General features: G+C 39.4%; 2 protein-coding genes across 7 annotated transcripts in view; both read left to right on the forward strand.

Annotated features, from left to right (window-relative positions):
- The window catches only part of LOC105920932 (DENN domain-containing protein 2D), a 37,161-nt gene extending 35,763 nt beyond the window's left edge, over positions 1–1,398 (forward strand). For all 6 annotated transcript variants that reach the window (XM_036139628.1, XM_036139679.1, XM_036139545.1 and 3 more), the window contains 2 exons: positions 2–265; positions 793–1,398. In XM_036139628.1, the coding sequence (XP_035995521.1) occupies positions 2–265; positions 793–857 (329 nt within the window). In that variant the 3' untranslated portion in view covers positions 858–1,398. The remainder of the gene's footprint in view (position 1; positions 266–792) is intronic.
- Positions 1,399–9,208: 7,810 nt separating this feature from the next.
- Positions 9,209–12,170, forward strand: LOC118563811. Its single transcript, XM_036139758.1, has 2 exons — positions 9,209–9,261; positions 11,001–12,170. The coding sequence occupies exon 2, from the start codon at positions 11,092–11,094 to the stop codon at positions 11,917–11,919; it is 828 nt and encodes a 275-aa protein (XP_035995651.1). The 5' UTR covers positions 9,209–9,261; positions 11,001–11,091; the 3' UTR covers positions 11,920–12,170.
- The last annotated feature ends 7,366 nt before the right edge of the window (positions 12,171–19,536 follow it).

Raw genomic sequence — 19,536 nt, forward strand, 5'->3', positions numbered from 1 at the left:
GACGTGGAGGGCGTGAAGAAGGTGGAGGAGGTGAACCGGGTGGTGTCTGAGGCCTTCCTCCACTTCTTTGTCAGAACGGTTGGCCATTACGCCTCCTACGTCAAATATGCAAAAGAAAGCCCTGCTGTGTTTGACAAGAGACGCTTCTACAAGGCCATCGAGTCAAAGACGACCCGACACTTTGTCAAGAAGTTCATCCAGACGCAGATGTTTGACCTGTTTATTCAGGAGGTGGAACAACAGCAGCCGTCGGGCCTGCAGCAAGGTGAGAGCAAAGCACCCAGGGGCACCTTAAATCACTACAGGTCCACCTTTACAGAACTACAGTCAAACACTGAACTCTCAAGCCCACACTGTCTCTTTGCTTGTTGCCACTTAAAAAGCTAGTATTTTGTGATTCTGTAGAACCCAACTAAAGAAACGGTGTGTAAAAAAGGCCATCCCTTAATTCAGCAGTGTCTTTTACTCACCATCTCTGCAATGGGACTTTTTTATTCAGGAAATAGTAAATTCAATTGTTTGCCATTTGAGGTGGGATTTCAGTAAATATAGGAGTTGATAAAAGTCAGTTGTTATTTTTTTTAATATGTCATCATCCATTAAACCTTAACATGTGGAGTGGAACAACTTTATATATATATGTCTGCTTTGCCTACACAATACCAACAGGGCAAGGTTAGGGTTTTTGCCATCTCCACCCAAAGGAAACTGATTTTTTTTCTAGTTCTAACATCTAGAACCCTGTGCCTTCCAGCTGTACACTAACCAAAACTCTTCTCTTTTGTGTTTCAGGGATATTTCACAGAAAGATTGCTGAATATCAGAAGAACAAAAATGAGAAAACAAAGAAACACTAGCTGACACTTTGGGCCTCTGGGTGTAAATATATTGTGTGTGTGTGTGTGTATATATATATATATATATATATATATATATATATATATATATATATATATATATATATATATATATATATATATATATATATATATATATATATATAACCGTATATAGGAAAAGATGTGAATATTGCACTGTGTTTTTTAAATGACTTTTAAGTTTGGTTTTAAATGATTCTGTACCAACGTCTGAATTGCTGTATGACTGTGTTGCTGCTACTCACAGTGTCAAACACTGGTGTATGGGAGACTTCTGACCGTGAGGTGATTCTCAGCCTGTGGCCTCCATCATGATGCTGATGAACCGGAAAATCGTTTCTAATAAAGATTAGTTTCTTAAGTCAATGTACCTTCCTGCTATGATTTAAGGCTTGGGGAGTTTATTCTAATGATGCATTTAATGTGTACTTTCTCATTGCAAGCGAGCACAGTGTCAGGTTTGATGTAAACTGACTTCTTTAATGTGTATAAACTGACACGTTTCCAAGATTCCCTCCAATACAAAAGTATTTTTGGCAGTTTGTGTCCCACAAACATCTCCACATGAACCACACGAAGGAATGGAAGCATGTTGTTGGCTTCAGTTTTGGTATAAAATGGTATCATTTCCCCTGCTGATGTAAAAGCAGCCCATGTCTAAGAGGGTAAACTAGTTAACAAAATTAATTAACAGCTAAACCAGAAATACCAGGATTCAAAGGTTATTTATTTTTCAAATGATCAAGGTTGATATTTTTCTTCGAGAAAGTTGTTTGAATATATTTCATACAATTTATACATTTACCACTTTATAAGAAAATACAAGTACATGTTAGGTCATTTAAAACCACTAACAGTGCCACAGCTGCATTAATTAAATAATTTAACTTCAAGACTTGACTTTGACTTTTGTTAGTTGTTGAACAAATGTAAATATGGCTTCCATAAATAAAATGTTCATTTGTTTCACAGTTTATACAGTTACCTGTTTCTAAATAAGAGAAAACATGTTTAAGAACATTTTAAACGCCTAAAGGTATCCCAGTTCTTTAACTGAATAATTAAATCAGAACGTTAGTTTTCTTTTATTAAAGAGAAAAGCGTCAAAGCGTTAAACCTTGACTACAGAAGTGCTCAATCTGTAATACACACGCGCCCTCTAGTGGTATGCAGTAAAATCGACTTCCAATCTTTTTTATTGTTTATTAGAGCTTTAGTTTTATCACATGTTGAAAATGGTTAGGGTTAGGGGTGACAACTTTGGTGTAAAGTGCGAAAAACTGGAAATTTAGGAATACACACACGCAGCAATGCATAGATCCTCAAAGGGTAGAAGACTTCAAGACTGATCCAGAACTATTCAATAACACTCAGACAAAAGCTGCTCACAATGCAACGCGTATCCCAAGCCCTTATAGGGCTTGGGATCCGCGTTGCATTGTGGGACGTGGCGGCCATGTTGATGGCAACGCAACGTTAAAGTACCTCTGACATAACGTTGAACGAAGAGACGTAGAAGTAGAGTTGAGAAAGAATAGATAGAAAAAATTTTAAAATCCCGAAAAGGATCTGAAATTTACCGGGACACATTAAATAGAGAAGCCAGGGACCGGTATGTTGACAAAATCATCATTGTGGAGCGCCGACGACCACTTGTTGCCACTGTTTTGCATATCGGACGTCTTCGGCTACCTTGTTTGTGGTGTGAGTGCCTATACTTCAGAACAGTTCCAAAGCTACAAGTCCTTGGAGTCTCAAGTGCAGTTCACGAATGGATGGGTTCAGGAGCTGCAGCTCATAAAGCCAGCAAACAGTGGGAACACAGTTATTCGCAAAGGTAGGCTGTGCTCAGACGGGCTCTGGCACCTGCTAACCGTTAGTGCTAACAACCACTCACGCATGTAATGTACTTTTAACTAGCTGCTATGTGTTTCAAAGGTGTAGTTAGTAACGTTAACTGCCAACCCTTCCTAAACCCTCCCGGTTTCTCACGTATTTGAGCCTTTTCCCGCTGCCGTTTTAGTATTTATGTGCATGTATGTGGTGTCGCGGTTGAAGGAAAGAAACAATGTAGGCTATAAAATAAAACCGTGCATCTTTAACTTACCAGAATGAAAATGCTGGGAACACACTCTCATTGACATCGGGATACTGTGGAAAGTTATGATCGATCGTCTTAAAGCCGCGATCCAAGCGAGCTGACGACTCTTTTTATCTCTGACACTTGTTCTCCATGGTTGCGCCTCCAGGCTAGCCTCGTGAGACCATCCTGATCTCCCGAGCTTTCAAGGTTTCACTCGCAGATCAGTCTGGCTACTCTCCGTTAAAGAAAATTTGGAGCCGTTCACCAAACGAACGTCCAATCAGCGTTGGCTTTGAGGCGGGTAGAGGTGTGACGCAACAAGAAGCGCGACAGTTCAGTCTAAAGAACATGGCGGCTTCAGCCGATGAAACTAGCGTTAGCGTGGCTATCGAGCAAGTTTTATCGGAATTACAGAGTATTTCTCTGCTGAGTTAACGAGCCTTTACCTGCAGCAGCAAGAGTAGCTTGGCTTGTGGTTGTGTTTTCGTCGTCGCTCTGTTACGAGCGACGACGAAGCATGTTGACGAGTACGTCATATCAGACCTCTCAACTTTTATCAAAAGTTAAGAGTGAGATTATGCTAGGGCTTGTTTGGGGGCGTGGCTAACCTGACCCTGGAAGAGCCGTGGAGTCATCTCCATCTCATTTTTATCCCACCAGACAATGAAGTAGACATGTATTACTTTTGTTAAAAAGAGAAAGAGACGTATTAATACTTTATTGTTCAGTTAATGGATTAAGACATAAAAAAAATACACAATTGTTCAAATAATACTGAATAAAATTAATAAAATACTGAATTATTACACTGTTACACATTCATCTATGGGTTGTTTATCATTGTAAATCTATAACCTGATTGGTGAATCAGGCTGAGTTTCATCAAGCCTTTATGGTCAACAATTTCCCCTCAGCAGCAACACTGAAGCACACAGAGGTTCCCTCTGCGTCTTTACGCACGATCCAGCTGCTGATGTCTCCCTCTTTTCAGCTCAATGCACTTCTAGACTGTTACAGTTTATAACATTCTCATCACCTTTCACAGCAACAGGTTTCTCAGTCAGTCGCCCCGCTGATCAGACGAATTTCTATTGCTCTCGTCAGTACGCTGTGGGCGGTGAGGTGGGGGGATTTTACCCCCGTGCGCTGCGTGCGATGGATAAAGAATGGGGAAATGCATAATTACTGTAAAGGGCTCCTATAAAGGGAACAGGGGTACTGACAGGTCCGAGATGATGCCCCTGATGTTACAAGTTCTTTAAAATGACCCTTAAAAGTGCGCACCCGAATTAAAGCGCGAGGCAGCACGCCCACCGAAGCGCCACTGATTCTATGTTGTTAAAAAAAATAACATGAAATACAGCTACAGCTCTTCTATTGACTTTAACTGGCACACGTTGCTACCGATGTGAGGGAATTAAACGTAGTGATTCACGTTGTGAATGGTTAATGGTGATAAAAGCACCTGCTCCGAGGGAAAGGAGGGGGGAGAGGAGCAAGCGCTGAGGCACAGAAATACGGTGCATGTAGTTAAAAAATGCAGAATTAATAAAAACGAAACTTATAAACAGACTAAGTGGCTTTTTAAACTGCATCTGGTTAGCAGAACTGTTTTATTATCCAGCGTGCAGCCATGGCTGGTTCTGAATGAACTGGTAATCTGGCAGCAGCTCTCCCCCCGCCTGTGTACGCGGTACAGGACCGTACCGGCTCACTTTCACCACTGTTAAGACTAAAATTATTCATAACTCTGATCACTCTTCCTGCTGCTCTGTTAACACGAACTGCAGCCACAATGGCCACAAGCTGTGAAAGAAGCCGAAACAGCTCAGCAGAAGGCGGAGTTTTGTGGTCCGCAGCCCAGATGGGCTTTGTGATTTTTATGCGTGAGAAATTCCATGTTTGCGTGTGAAATGTCATGTGTTGCGTGTGAAGTTAGTGAAATGCGTATGTCACACAGTCAATGCGTGAGAGTTGAGAGCTATGGTCATATGCTTTGTTGATCTGATTGGTTTATTTGGCCCGTCTATCACCAACATAGCCCAATCAGCTAACCAGTATTTTCGCCCCTTCCCAAAATTACTTCAACAGAAGGTTTCCAGATGGATATGCAAAGCAAATCTATCTGGCGGCGTCAGGTTACCTCCAGGCAGGAAAGCGGTGGAAAGTTAACCCATTTTCTATGTTTTTCCCATGGCGATCATGTGTTGCGCTGTTACAGCCCACAATACAGCAACAATTTACCATGGTTGAAATCAAGTTAAGGTGAAATTAATCAAATTAAATCATGGCTGAGCGAGGGAGTACAGTACGCGGTAGTCATAGGCAGTAGTCTGAGTAGCGGCGGCGGAGGCAGTCAACTTGGCGGCCACCGAAAGTAATACGTCATGACGCCCAAGCCCCCAGTTCTAGTCAAATTGTACTGCTAATTGTAGACAGAATATTTACTTAAAGCAACTACATGTTGTGTTTTTTTATATATAAAAGATTCATACATTTTATGTAAATGCATTTCTTTAGATTGATAGTGTAATAAAGATCATCTACTATATGCCCCTGTAAATCAGGTAAACTAGATCTGCAGGTAAAACAGGTTGTGGTTACAGCCATCATTTCAGGAAACCATGGAAACTTTCTCAATTCAACTAATATTTTGCACCTAAAATCCTTAAATAAGTGTTATATCAAGTTAATAAGCAGTGCTTTGATTTCTGAACAGGCCGTATTCGGGTAGAGACAGTGACGGCACCAGAGAATTAGGGGTGGGGGCAAAGGGGGGTCCAGAGTTTTTATAGGAGGGTCCAATGAAATTTGAAGCAGGAAATAATAGTAATACAAATAAAGGATTTACTGGTCTCAGGATATAGCGTGTAAAAAATGTGAAATGCATGTTACTTACTGACTGCTTTTAATGATTCAACAAATATCAAACTAACTCAAGCAAATCACAGAAAACCTTTTTACCAGAGTGGAAAATGTATCATCCTGGACCTAAATTCTTGCTGGGTGAATATAAGAAGAGTTTTCATTGTCACTATGTAACCATATTGAATTTTTAAATAGTTTTTATAAGTGATTAGCGATAACTTACAATCAGTCTATTTTGGGTCAGCATCCAGGTTGTACTGCTAACTTCATCCAGTTATGCCACCTCTTGCTGAGCGCACACACAAACCAGGCTCCCCTCTTGCCTCTGCAGCTGCTCTGAAATGAGCTGTGTCCCTTTATTGTTTGGAGCTGCAGGCCCATGGGAATGCTTTTTTTCTAACAAACATGTGGCACAGATCCAGGGCCAGTTTGATAGACATGAGACCACACAGAGCAGCCATGAAAGCCGTGATTTGATCTATGGATCAGGTGAATAATCAACCACAAAATATCTATAATCATCAATGATGCTGGTTTCGGAGTGGGGGATCAGCCATTTTCAGGAGGATCTTAAGACCCCCTCATGCAACCCCTTTCGCCACCTCTGTGTAGAGCAGGGATCACCAACTTTTAGAAACTGATAATTACTTCATTAGTACAGTCATATGAAGGGCTACCAGTACTGAGTTTTGAACTAAAAAGAATCAGGGTTCACTTTAACTTTATGTAAAATAAACACATTTTTCATGCTTTGTTATATTGTCATTTTTAAATCTATATAAAAGCATAATGGAGAATGAAATAACATTTTAGATGCAACTTACTGGTGGAAAGTGCTGTTCTTTTTTAGAACAGGCTTGTGGGTCAACATGTGGTGACCCCAGGTGTAGAGTAATGATGACTACATACATTTTTGGAAGCTACCATTGCTACGGCAGTAAGACAGTGTTTACACGCTATTTAGTAGCAATGCAGTCTGCTGATTAGATTAATGCACTGATACATCTTCTTTCACAGCTTCATTTGTGATTTTGCTAGGACTTTGTGCAAGTCCACGCTGTAATCGGACATTCCTCAAGGACTATTATATTATTTAAAAATTACGTGACTACAGTCCAAAAACATGATTGTTAGGTTAATTGGCCTCTCTAAATTTCCATTAGGTGTGTGTGTGAATGGTTGTTTGTCCTGTCTGTCTCTGAGTTGCCCTGCGATGGACTGGCGACCTGTCCAGGGTGTACCCCGCCTCTCGGCCATCGACAGCTGGAGATAGGCACCAGCACCCCTCGCGACCCCACAAGGGATAAGAGTGTTAGAAAATGGATGGATGGATTTTCATTATTTACTGAATAACCCAAAATATTGCTGTAAATGTTGGACTGTGTAACTTTACAAACGGCCCATTCCACCGGATGGGTTCCATTTCTTTGTAGTAAGTCTCGAAAATTAATTTCTTTATTTACGGGTTTTTTTTTAATATGAATTTAGTAACTAACATATGTAACTATTCAAAATGAGCATTGGTCAATCTCAGGGCATTTTATTTACGTATTTTATAAAGCTTTTAAGCCAAAGAGGCTTGAATTGTTTTTCAGTCCTGTTACCAAAACTCATGGGACCAAAAAGCTTTTCTCAAAGCTTATCAACTAATTTGATTATCGTCTTGAATGAAAACAAACTTGTGCTGCCTTTTCTAGGTGGCTTGGTTGGTGATCTGCTGCTTGCTCTGATGATAGCTGGGGGGTGAAGGGTAACAAGGTGCTGTCGCAGTTCTTTTCTATCCTTGATGTTATGGTAAATCTCCACGAGGCAAATCTGGGCTGCAGCCTTCCAAAAATGAACTACAAAGTGTACGCTCTCTTCTCTCCGGAGATCTTCGTTGATTTCCGTGAGGGAGCTGCGCTGATACGTCACACAAATGATTGTGGGATGCCTAAAGGCTTCTTAGCGCCGGTAAGAGACGATGATGTTCCGATGACTTTCAGAGGATCAAAGTGATAAAACGTCCTGTTGAGCATGTGACTTCTGGAAATTCTGAACTTTACTGAATGGGCTAATACGTTTAGGTAACAGGACTGAGTGAAAAGCCAAGGACACAACCAAAATGTGTATTTTAACAAAATTATAATAGCTTTCTTTTTAAAGAAAGAAATGCAAATCATAGATATAACCAGTTACACAAAAATGCCAAAAAAAGAAAACCAAATTTCTTTAGGATTTAATTTATTATGTTTTATAGTAAAGTGCAACGCCATAGAGTGATGACAGGTGACAATGCTGTTTTTTTTCCCCCAGCATTTATTTTAGTTTTTATTGCTCCTCTTGATCACATATCCCAAATTTCCCATTAGATCACATACAGGACATTTTTTTTAATAAAGTATATTCTAAAACTAATTGTCATATATATTTATTAATATAATTCCCTGTGGACGGAAATGGCACCCATACGGTGGAATGACCCCCATCCCAGGCCGGGTGGACTTGCATGATGTATGATGACGTGAGAGTAGAGGTTGGGGCCACTACGGGTGCTATTGAGTTCAAAGACAGGGACGATCACCGCCCTCCTGATTAGTAGAACAAGAGAGAAAGAGGCCGTTTCTCAATTCACGAGAACGCGAGTACGGACTCGCGTTCTCGTCAAGTCTGTTCTCGGTAAGAACACAGGAAGATCGGACTTGACGAGAACGCGAGCACGCAGCACGTATTGTGTATTGGAACAGAAGCGTACTCGTGACGTCATCACACCCGCAGCTCTTGAGCATTTCTTTAATGTTCAAAACTATTTATACACTACACCATCATATCTTATTGAAAACGTTTTTTTTTTATTAATTTCTAAATAGTCTAATAAAATGTCAAAAAAAATTACAGAACTGTGGGTATAAAACCAGCAATAGCGGGAATTTCTGGGGAGTTGTAATAGGGCTTGGGCGTCATGACGTATTACTTTGTGTGGCCGCCATATTGAATGCCCCGCCGCCGCTACTCAGACTACTGCCTATGACTACCGCGTACTGTACTCCCTCTCTCACCCGTCTTTTAATTTGATTAATTTTACCTTAACTTGATTTCAACCATGGTAAACCGTTGCTGTGTTGTGGGCTGTAACAGCGCAACACATGATCGCCATGGGAAAAACATAGAAAATGGGTTAACTTTCCACCGCTTTCCTACCTGGAGGCGGAACCATGGAGAACAAGTGTCAGAGATAACAAAGAGTCGTCGGCTCGCTTGGATCGCGGCTTTAAGGCTACCGATCATAACTTTCCACAGTATCCCGATGTCAATGAGAGTGTGTTCCCTCCATGAGGTCCCAAGATGGCGGAGTGAGAGGTGGTGTTTTTGCAGGCTCTAGCATACAGTCGTTTTTTTAGCCAAAATTGAACCTTGTTTTGTGCTTTAGCCCCTGTCTTAGAGCGCCTTGGGGTTTTTGTCCTTAGTTTTTTTTTTTTTTATGCCTTTTTAAAAAAAAAAAAAAAATTTAAATTTTTTTTTATATATTTTTTTTCTTTTATACCATATATACAAAGAACAGAACATTACAGCCCAAAAACAAAACAGTCCGAGCATCTAGTGTAAACAAAGGACACTACATCAGAAAGAAAACTACAGAGTACAGGCCAGTAAAGAACTGAGTAAATGAGAGCGACAAACACATGGTAAGTGTTAAATTACAATATATTCCGTTTTAGATAAAGATCCCATTTTGCCCAGTATTTCTTACACTTCTCGACAGCCAGTCTTAATGAGAAAGTCAGTCTTTCCATAATGCATATTTCCTTGATAATATCCCTCCAGTCCAGGATCGAAGGGGGGTCCGCACATAACCATTTGCGGGTTATGGCTTTTTTCGCACCTGCCAATAATATTAATAGGAGGTATTTGTCTGATTTCCTCAGTCCTTGAGGTAGATTACATAGGTAAGATACAGTCAAATTGTACGTCAAGTTCAGGTCCATGACATTGTTAATTTCTCTTGTGACTTCTGTCCAGTAGGGTGTGATCCTAGTGCAGTCCCAAAAAATATGGAAATGTCCCGCTGACATATTCCCACAGTTCCTCCAGCACTGAGCCCTGTCAGGGTCCTTACATTGTTTGCTCTTAATACTAGGTGTAATGAAAAATCGTACCAAGTTCTTCCATGAAAATTCTCGCCATAAATCTGAGCTGGAAGTAACTGTGACAGTATTGCATATATTTAACCAGTCTTCGTCAGTTATTAATATTTTCGCTTCTTTTTCCCATCTAGCCTTAATATATGTTGTATGAAGATTTCTTCCCATTTGTAAACATAAGTATAGTCTGGATATCTGTTTCTTTGGAGCATTTCCTTTACATGAATCCAAAAGGATATTAACTAGGCCCATGTCTTCCTCTCCTACAAACTTTATATTTCTGTCATAGTGGTGTCTTAACTGGAGGTACCTGAAAAAGTCCTGTTTTTCCAAATTATAAATTCCCACAAGTTGCTGGTAATCTTTCAGTACATTACTGTCTGAAATCTTCCAGTAACCCGTTAGGCCCTTATGTGTCCATTGTGTGAATCTCTTATCTATTTTTGCAGGTAGGAAATTTGTGTCATATGCTGGCCACCTCAAAATGCGGGCGCTTCTTTCGATTTTATCGTCTTTAAGTAATTTATACCATGTGTCTAATGGTACTTTTTGCCACGTAGGGATTTGGTCTGCATCTAAAAGTTTTTTAATTTGAGATAGGTCTCCAAGCAGTGATTGAAGGGGTATCTCACAGTAGGACTGATCTATCTCTTTCCATTTAGCCTCACAAGCAGGATCACACCACCCAATCAGAACCCGCATCTGAGCTGCTCGATAATAATCTTCCAAGCATGGTAGACCCAGTCCACCCTTGTCCTTTCTCAATTGTAATGTCTGAAATTTTACTCTCGGTTTTTGTTTACCCCATATAAACTTCTAAATTATCCTGTTCCAATCATTGAATTGCTTGGGGGGTACATAAACAGGGAGTGCCTGAAATACGTAAAGAAACCTAGGTAAAAGATTAATTTTTATTATATCTATCCAATTGTACATATTCATAGGCAATAATGACCAGCGTTGCAAATCAGCCTTAATTTCTGATGTTAATGAGACATAATTGTATTCGTATAGGGTAGATAAATCTTTGGGTATTTGAACGCCTAAATGGTTTTTGTCCTTAGTTTAACAACTTTTTGAAACAAATTCAGCCTTCCTGTTGCTTTTTTCACCGTCTGTGAATTTGTATACGGAGGCAAGCATGTCTGACCACGACTACAGCCGGTCGGCTCTTCAAGAGGCTTGCGATGATGATGTTATTGAAGAAATGGAGTTGGCCGGGGCCGCGACTGATCCTTCTTGTAAAGATCAAAAGGTAAACCGGGAGCATACACCCATTAAGAACAAAACTAAAAAGAAAATGAAGCTACAGGAGACTGAATGTAAGGAAGACACAGCGAACGCTATTCTTCGAGCGATAGGAGAGCTTAATACAAAGATGGATAATCAGACTGAAATTTTGAGAAGTATTGAAAAACGTATTGAAGCTAATACTGTCGCCATTGATGTAAATAAGAAAGCCATAACAGAGCTTCAAGCTACGGTGAACCTTCTCAAAAAAGAAAACACAGCGCTGAGGATCTCCTGTGAGGACCATGCTCGTTACAAGAGACGCTGGAACCTGAGGGTGACCGGACTGCCTGAGAAAGATGATGAAAACATACGGAATTCCATCATCGGGATCCTCACGAGGATCATTCCTGTCTCCGTGGATCGGCTGCAGGATACGGTCGACACCGTTCACAGATTGGGGAAAAAAGCTGACGCCGCTTCGGCTAACAACCGTCCCAGAGCCGTCATCGTTCAGTTCGGGTTGCGAACCATGCGAGATGAGGTCTGGAAAAAATCCAAAGATGCTAACGTTTGTAAAGAAATGCACATCAGCTTCAGAGAGGACTTTTCCAAGGAGGACAGGATCGCCCGGGCTAAACTGTGGCCCCTGGTTCAGGAAGCCAGGAGCCGTGGCAAACGTGCTTATTTGAAGGAAGGTTTTGCCCTGATCGATAATCGAAGAGTGGACCCTGACTAAGTACTCCACCGTGCCTCTTTATTGCCACTGGTATGGCATAATATGTTCGTATTTGTTTAATGGGCTATTGCACTTTTCGTTATAATTGTTATTGGCTGTTATCTCATTCCTGCTCATCGTTCCTGAGCTTAGTTTTTGCACAACTACTGTGTTTATTTCATGTTGTCTTTACTTTCACTTAATGCTAGGGGGTTGAAAAATAATGTCAAACGTAAGGCTACTTTTCTTTATTGCAAAGAGCAAAAGGCAAATTGTTTTTTTCTGCAGGAAACTCATTCATCCAATGAGGAGGCTAAATTTTGGAAACTTCAATGGGGTGACCATATTTATTTCAGTCATGGTACTTCACATTCTGCTGGGGTTTATGATTATGTTTCGTAAATTCCCAGGTTCTTTGATGGAGCATATCAGTGATACAAATGGCCACTGGGTAACTGTAATAGTGGAGATTGGTGGAAATAAGATAATTCTGGTGTGTGTATATGGATATAATATTAAAGGGACGTATAGTATATTTTTTGCTGACATCGGAGAAATGATAAAACAATGGAAAACAAAATATGCCACTGATCAGGTTGTTTTGGGTGGAGATTTCAACGTAACTCCAGATGGATCGATTGACCGTCTCCCCACTCGGGGGGAGCACCATATATACGACGATATTTTTGTAAACTTGACCTATAATACAAATTTGACAGACTGCTGGAGGATTAGAAATCCTGATACCAGACAATACTCCTGGTTCAATCCTTCTGGAAATGGCCAGAGCTCTAGGCTAGATTACTGGTTAATCCCTCATAATATGTTAAATAATATTTCAAGCTGGGAAATCTCAGCCGCTCCTCTAACAGATCATTGTTCAGTCACCTTGTTTCTCTCCTTAAGTAAATCCAAACCACCTTCAAATTTAACTTGGAAATTTAATAGTAATCTACTGAATAATAAAACGTTTTGTGCAGAAGTTCTGAACCTTCTTCAGGATATCTCAATAATGGATCTGTCGCCCTTAAATAAGTGGGAATGGTTCAAATTTAATGTCAGGTCTACAGCGATAAAGGCAGGCAAACTTGCTTCAAAACTGAGGAGACAGAAACAATCCCAACTTATTGGCAATATTAATTCTCTATGTTCAAAACCAGTTTTATCGTCTGAAGAGCTGAGTCAGCTTGATGTCTTCAAATCTCAACTAGATGATGTTTTGCTAGATAAAGCTAGGGGGGCTTTCATTCACTCCAGGGCTCGGTGGATTGAAGACGGGGAAAAGAACTCTTCATATTTTTTAAATCTTGAGAAGCAGAGACAGTCCAAAAAGAAGATTCAGAAACTAATTATTAATGGTAATATCACTGAAGACCTGGATTTAATACATGCCACAGTTAAACATTTTTATAGCAATCTTTATTGTTCTAAGTATTCGGAATCCAACTGCCAGTCTTTTTTCGATGAAATTCAGGATTCTGTTGAAAAAATGTATCTTGATTTTAAAAATATTATGGAAGATGACTTAAGAATCGAACAGCTTGACGTGGCAATACAAAAAATGGCAAAGGGTAAATCTCCAGGCCTAGACGGGTTAACTACGGAATTTTATACTTTTTTTTGGAAAGATTTACGAAAACTATTATTTGAGGCCCTGCTGGAATGCATTTCAAACAATAATCTTTCTCCCACTATGAAGCGAGGTTTGATTACTCTGATCCCCAAAGCCAACAAAGATCCTTTATCACTGGACAATTGGAGACCGATCACTCTTTTATGTACAGACTACAAAATTTTAGCTCTTGTTTATGCCAATCGCTTAAACAGTGGATTAGGTTTGATTATTAATGAATGCCAGTCAGCCTTTTTAAAGGGAAGAAATATCCATCATCATACTAGACTGATTTTTGATATGATTGATTATCGGAACTTTATTGATAGTGACAGTTTTATTTTATTTCTGGATTTCTTTAAGGCTTTTGACTCACTGGAACATTGCTTTATAATAAAAACCTTAAAATATTTTGGCTTTGGGGAAAACTTTTGTAATATAATTAGATTATTTTACAGTGATATAAGTAGTTCAGTTTCCTTGGGAACAAGTATGACACCTAGTTTCTCTATGTCAAGAGGAATCAGACAGGGTTGCCCAATTTCACCTAAATTATTTATACTAACAACGCAAATGCTTACCTTACTAATTATGAAAAATTCTAATTTACATGGAATCAAAGTTTTTGACAGGTGTGATTTATGTATTATTGGCCTAATCCTGCTTCGCTACTAAAGGCCCATTTTTACCCCGGTTTAAGATTTGACGATAAAATAAGGAATCATTGATCAGAGGTAGAACGGTTTAAATACATATTTAATTTATAGAAATTAAATATGGAGACAGAGTACATACCATTACAAGATGTTGTTCTCACCGCGGTGGATAAGTCTGTCTGTCTGAAGTAAGTTTTACCAAGACATTCCTTTTATCAACTTTAAACTCCTCCTGCATGGCTCAGAGGGAGGATGACTGATCTCCTCTCCTTCTGACCCACCCCTTCAGGGCAATAAAACTCCATGTTTATCTTACGCTGGAGCAGGGAGGGACAGACCCCACTCTGCTTTCCTCAGTAACCCCAACTAACATATATTTTTAATTCTCAACACAGGGAATTCAAAATAAGTCAATTTGCTGATGACACAACAATTTTTCTAAGAGATAAAACTATGGTAGACGTTGCGCTTAAATCCATTTCAAAGTTTTCCAAAGCATCTGGTGTCATGGTGCAGCTTTGTCTGCTGCACCATGCACATATTCAGGGCACTTTTCATCCTCCATACACCCCAGTCTCCTCTCCACCTCAGCAATCATCTACACCTGCCAGCCACTAATCAAGCCAGGACTCAGTCCACCTGTCAGCTTCACTATTTAAACCTCCCTCAGTTTGCCCTTCCCTGTCGGCTCGTCTGTTACCTATGCTCTTGACTGCTCACCTTACCTTTTCATTACAAGCCCGGGTTCCCATCATCTCCGTCCGTCCGCCTGCTGTGGTTCTGGTTCTGCTTCCACTCCGGTCCAGCAAGTATTCATTCAGTCATGCTGCTTAATTCTGCTGGTCTAGTTCTGGTCCCAAGTCTCTACTCTGCCGTGCTGCTGTCAAGTTCTAGTTCCAAGTCTCCACTCTGCTGTGTTGCTGCTCCTGCTGCCTCCATGCTCCGTCTCCATCCAGCTTGCCAGCCTCAGCCACTAACAGCCTCCTGCTTCCATCTGGTCTGAACTCTGGTCTTCATCTTCAATAAAACTCACAAAACAGAACTCTGTGTGTGGTTGTGTTCGGGTTCCTCACAAAAACATGACATCTGGTCTGTCTCTCAATAATTAATAAATGCGAACTTTTGCCGATCCATTCCAGCTCTGAGGCGTCTCTTGCCTCTATTACAGTTAAGTCCGAAGTTAAATACCTGGGAATATTAATTTCGAAAAATGTTATTAGACGAGAGGAGGAAAACATTGGTAGTTGCTTAAATGGCATGAAGAGATCTTTGAGTCATTGGTTAACGAGAGATCTGACTATTTTTGCACGAACTCTTTTATCCAAAGCTGAAGGAGTATCTAAATTATCCATGCCATTCTGCTTTTATTTCTGACAAAAATATTAGAAAAGGTAATTCAATAATCTTTCAATTTATCTGGAGGAATAAAACTCACTATCTACGACGATCACATCTTGTTAAAGATTATGATAAAGGTGGTATTAGAGCTTTAGATTTTGAGGCTTTGGTTGGTTCATTTAGGATAAATTGGCTAAAGACCTTTTTGTCTCATTCCAATTCAATGTGGTTTCATATTCCTAAATCTATATTTAAAAAGCTTGGTGGCTTGGATTTCTTGCTTAAATGTGATTTTGAATTAACCAAAATTACCATTTCGCTGTCTAACTTTCATAAACAAGTTTTACATTTTTGGAAGATGATATTTACTCACAACTTTACCCCTCATGGATCCGTAGTGTGGAATAACAGATCAATATTAATAAAACCGACTGGTATGAAAAAGGTATTTTGTTTGTAACTGATTTAATGGACAGCAATGGTGTTTTGCTAAATCATAGAGATTTTACCAACAAATTTAATCTGTACTGTACTTGTAATGAATATCTAAAGGTATGCAAAGCTATTTCTGTAGCTCTGATCCATCTCATCCAAAACACCTTAACATATTCAAATGTTAATCTATCTTTACCCAAATTGAAAATTGGAGAATATTGTGTGACTGATAAAAAATGTAATAATGTGATGCTTGTGACTCCATTTAAATCCAAATTATTTAATGATTACTGTAACAGTTTTTTGAAAACAACCAATTTGCCTATATTTGAGAAGGCGTTCTCTAAGTATGTTAAATGGTCGGTTTCACCAAAGGTTAAAGAGACTCACTTTAAAATCTCTCACAATATTTACCCAGTGGCAGAGTTTTTGCACAAAATATTTAAATTTGACTTAACATGCTGTGCCTTTTGTGAATCTCCGGATGAATCCCTTAATCGTCTCCTTTTTTCCTGTCCTTTTTCCTTTAAACTATGGAGAGACATTAAAAATTGGTTGTCCCTTAAAATTGAGGACATTCCAGAAATAACCATCACTCACATATTGTATTATGTTGATGACCTTGATGGTAAAATATCAGATATGGTTAATATTGTATTCCTTCTTGTCAAATATCATATACATTGCTGTAAATGGAGAGGTTCTACTCCTTGTTTTGATTTTTTTCTTAACCAATTTAAACTGTATTACACCTCATTGAAACATTTGAAATCTGTATCTGCTAAAAAAGTAACTGCCAGTATTTCTACATTTCTTTTGTTTTGAATCTTGCTCCATAATCTTTCATTGGCCTTATTGTTTATGTATCTGTTCTTATTGTTTAGACCCATTTTTTTGAAAATGTTTTCTACCCATGTTGTAATGTTTGTACCTCAACGAGTCTTTGTACACTATTTGTTTGATATATTAATAAAAAAAAAAAAGAAAAAAGTGTGTTCCCTCCATTTTCATTCTGGTAAGTTAAAGATGCACGGTTTTATTTTATAGCCTACATTGTTTCTTTCCTTCAGCCGCAACACCACATACATGCACATAAATACTAAAAAGGCTCAAATATGTGAGAAACCTGGAGGGTGTAGGGAGGGTTGGCAGTTAATGTTACTAACTACACCTTTGAAACACATAGCAGCTAGTTAAAAGTACATTACATGCGTGAGCGGTTGTTAGCACTAACGGTTAGCAGGTGCCAGAGCCCGTCTGAGCGCAGCTTACCTTTGTACGAAGCCCACTGCTTGCTGGCTTCCGGTCCCTGGATTCTCTATTTAATGTGTTCCGGTAAATTTCAGATCCTTTTCGGGATTTTAACATATTCTTTCTCAACTCTACTTCTACGTTATGATTTATTTGTTTTGTGTTTATCTGACTGACGTGTGTTGCTTTATTAACTCAATACTTGCTGGAATAAATTGTAAATGTCTCCCTAGGACGGCAGCAGCATTTAAAATAAATAAATAAATACATTCTATAAATGTTTTTCCTATCTAAGTGAGTTTCTTCTGAGTCAGGACATGAATAATTGAGAGGAGAAAGAGGGAAAGAAAATAATCGTAATAATAGTATATGAAAAAACAGACATTTATTTTATACAAATGTTTTATCTTTGGAACAGAATGAAGGTGTAATATATTCAACAAATTATTAACAGTTACTAACATGGTTTAAAACAAAGAAATAACTCATTAAGATCTTATACAAACAGACAATGCCTATAAACTTACAATTAAAAATAGTTGGAATGAAAATTAATTTACGCATTATTTTATGTATTTTTCCAGGTGGTGAAAACAAAAGAAATGAAGCAGCATGTGAACAAGACTCCAACTGATCTACATTAGGTCAGGTGTAGTCATGTTCACTTAAACATGCAGCCAGCTGGAGCAGCTCCCTGTCTTCAGCCGCCGGATGGTCATCCTTCTCTGGGTCAACCTCCTCGTCCTCCTCTGGATCAACCTCCTCATCCTCCACGTCTAGCTGGTCCCCTGCCTCTATACTAATATTGTGGAGGATGCAGCAGGCGGCGATTACTTTTGGGGCAAACGTCAGGCGGACCTCCAGCACCCTGAAGAAGATGGAACCGTGTCTTCAGACCACCAAAGGCGCGCTCAGCGATGTTTATCAGCCTTGGCGTGGTGCCTGTTGTAGCGTGCCTCCACTTGACCTGTACCAAATATAAAATTAACTTGTAATTGCTGGCTCTATTTAAGGACAAGAAGGTAAGAGATCTTACTGGCAAGCTGTTTCCCTATAGGATGCACCGCAGGCCAGCCAGCAGAGGGTCACCAGCACCTCTATCTCCTGTGGCCATCCATGGACCTTCTGGATGGGCAGCAGCTGAAGGAGGAGGACGATGGTGGCCTTGTTTAGCCTGAAGGCTGGTTTCAGGTCTCCTTCATTAAAAAATATTTGGAGGATTGGCACAGAAGTGTTTATCCTCACATATTCTGTTTCTGTTTCTTCCTGTAAATAAAAAATGCCAAATGTTAATTGTTTTTTGTCACCTTTTCTATGCATAAAACTATACCTGTTTAACATGCAGATTATTATAGTTCTCAAGAAAGAAAAGATAAAATGTATAGTGTTGTAAAACTAGTCAAGTATAGTAAATGTAACAAATGGCTTCCCTTCTCTGGTATTTTTACCATTTCACTGAAAAAATGGGCTGAACTAACTGCACATAATTTATAGATTAATCACTGTAAAGGTGGACAGACATAAAAATGTTTTTTTTTTTCCTTTCTTAATGATCAATGCTGTGAAGGTCAGGAGGTGCAATAAAGTAGCTTAACCCTACTGTTATTAATGTTAAAACTGGGTCTTCATTTTTATTAATATAGGAAAAATAGTCACAATTTCAACCTGATCACGTTTTTAATATCATCATCAATGGGTTTTTTTTAAAGATAAAAGTAGGAAATAGGCTGTCAATCTTAAAATGCCTACCAGTTGACAATAGATGGGCGAGCAAAGCCTGCCTTCTGAGCCTCCTCTGCTGCATCAATCTTCTCCTTGCTCGGATTTTCCTCCTCAACTGCATCACCTCCTCTTCAGCCTGCTGGTAAAGCTGACCAAAGACCGAAGCAACAGCAATAATGCTCGTATCGCTCATTTTGCTTCTACAAAGTGCTGATTTTTAAGGAAGATTCAATCGCCTCTGCAACTACAACAGTTACAACTCCCCACATACCCACAGTTCTGTAATTATTTTAGATATTTTTTATAGTTTTTAGAAATTAATTTAAATAAAAAACGTTTTCAATAAGATATGATGGTGTAGTGTATAAATAGTTTTGAACGTTAAAGGAATGCTCAAGCGCTGTGGGTGTGATGACGTCACGAGTATACTTCTGCTGCGTGCTCGCGTTCTCGTCAAGTCCGATCTTCCTGTGTTCTTACCGAGAACAGACTTGATGAGAACGTAGACGCGTCATAGGGCGCAGGTTCGCACGTCAACGTCACCGCCATATTGTATGTGGCAGAAAAAAGTTGAGTTCCGTTATTGTGAACGTGGATCAGAGAAGATGCCTAATTCCTGTGCTG

This window comes from Fundulus heteroclitus, chromosome 1 (assembly GCF_011125445.2).
Source record: "Fundulus heteroclitus isolate FHET01 chromosome 1, MU-UCD_Fhet_4.1, whole genome shotgun sequence".
In the NCBI taxonomy this organism is placed as follows: domain Eukaryota; kingdom Metazoa; phylum Chordata; class Actinopteri; order Cyprinodontiformes; family Fundulidae; genus Fundulus; species Fundulus heteroclitus.

Bases quoted from the DNA above. Each gene is read 5' to 3' on its own strand.
- LOC118563811 (XM_036139758.1), top strand. From the start codon at position 11,092: ATGTCTGACCACGACTACAGCCGGTCGGCTCTTCAAGAGGCTTGCGAT.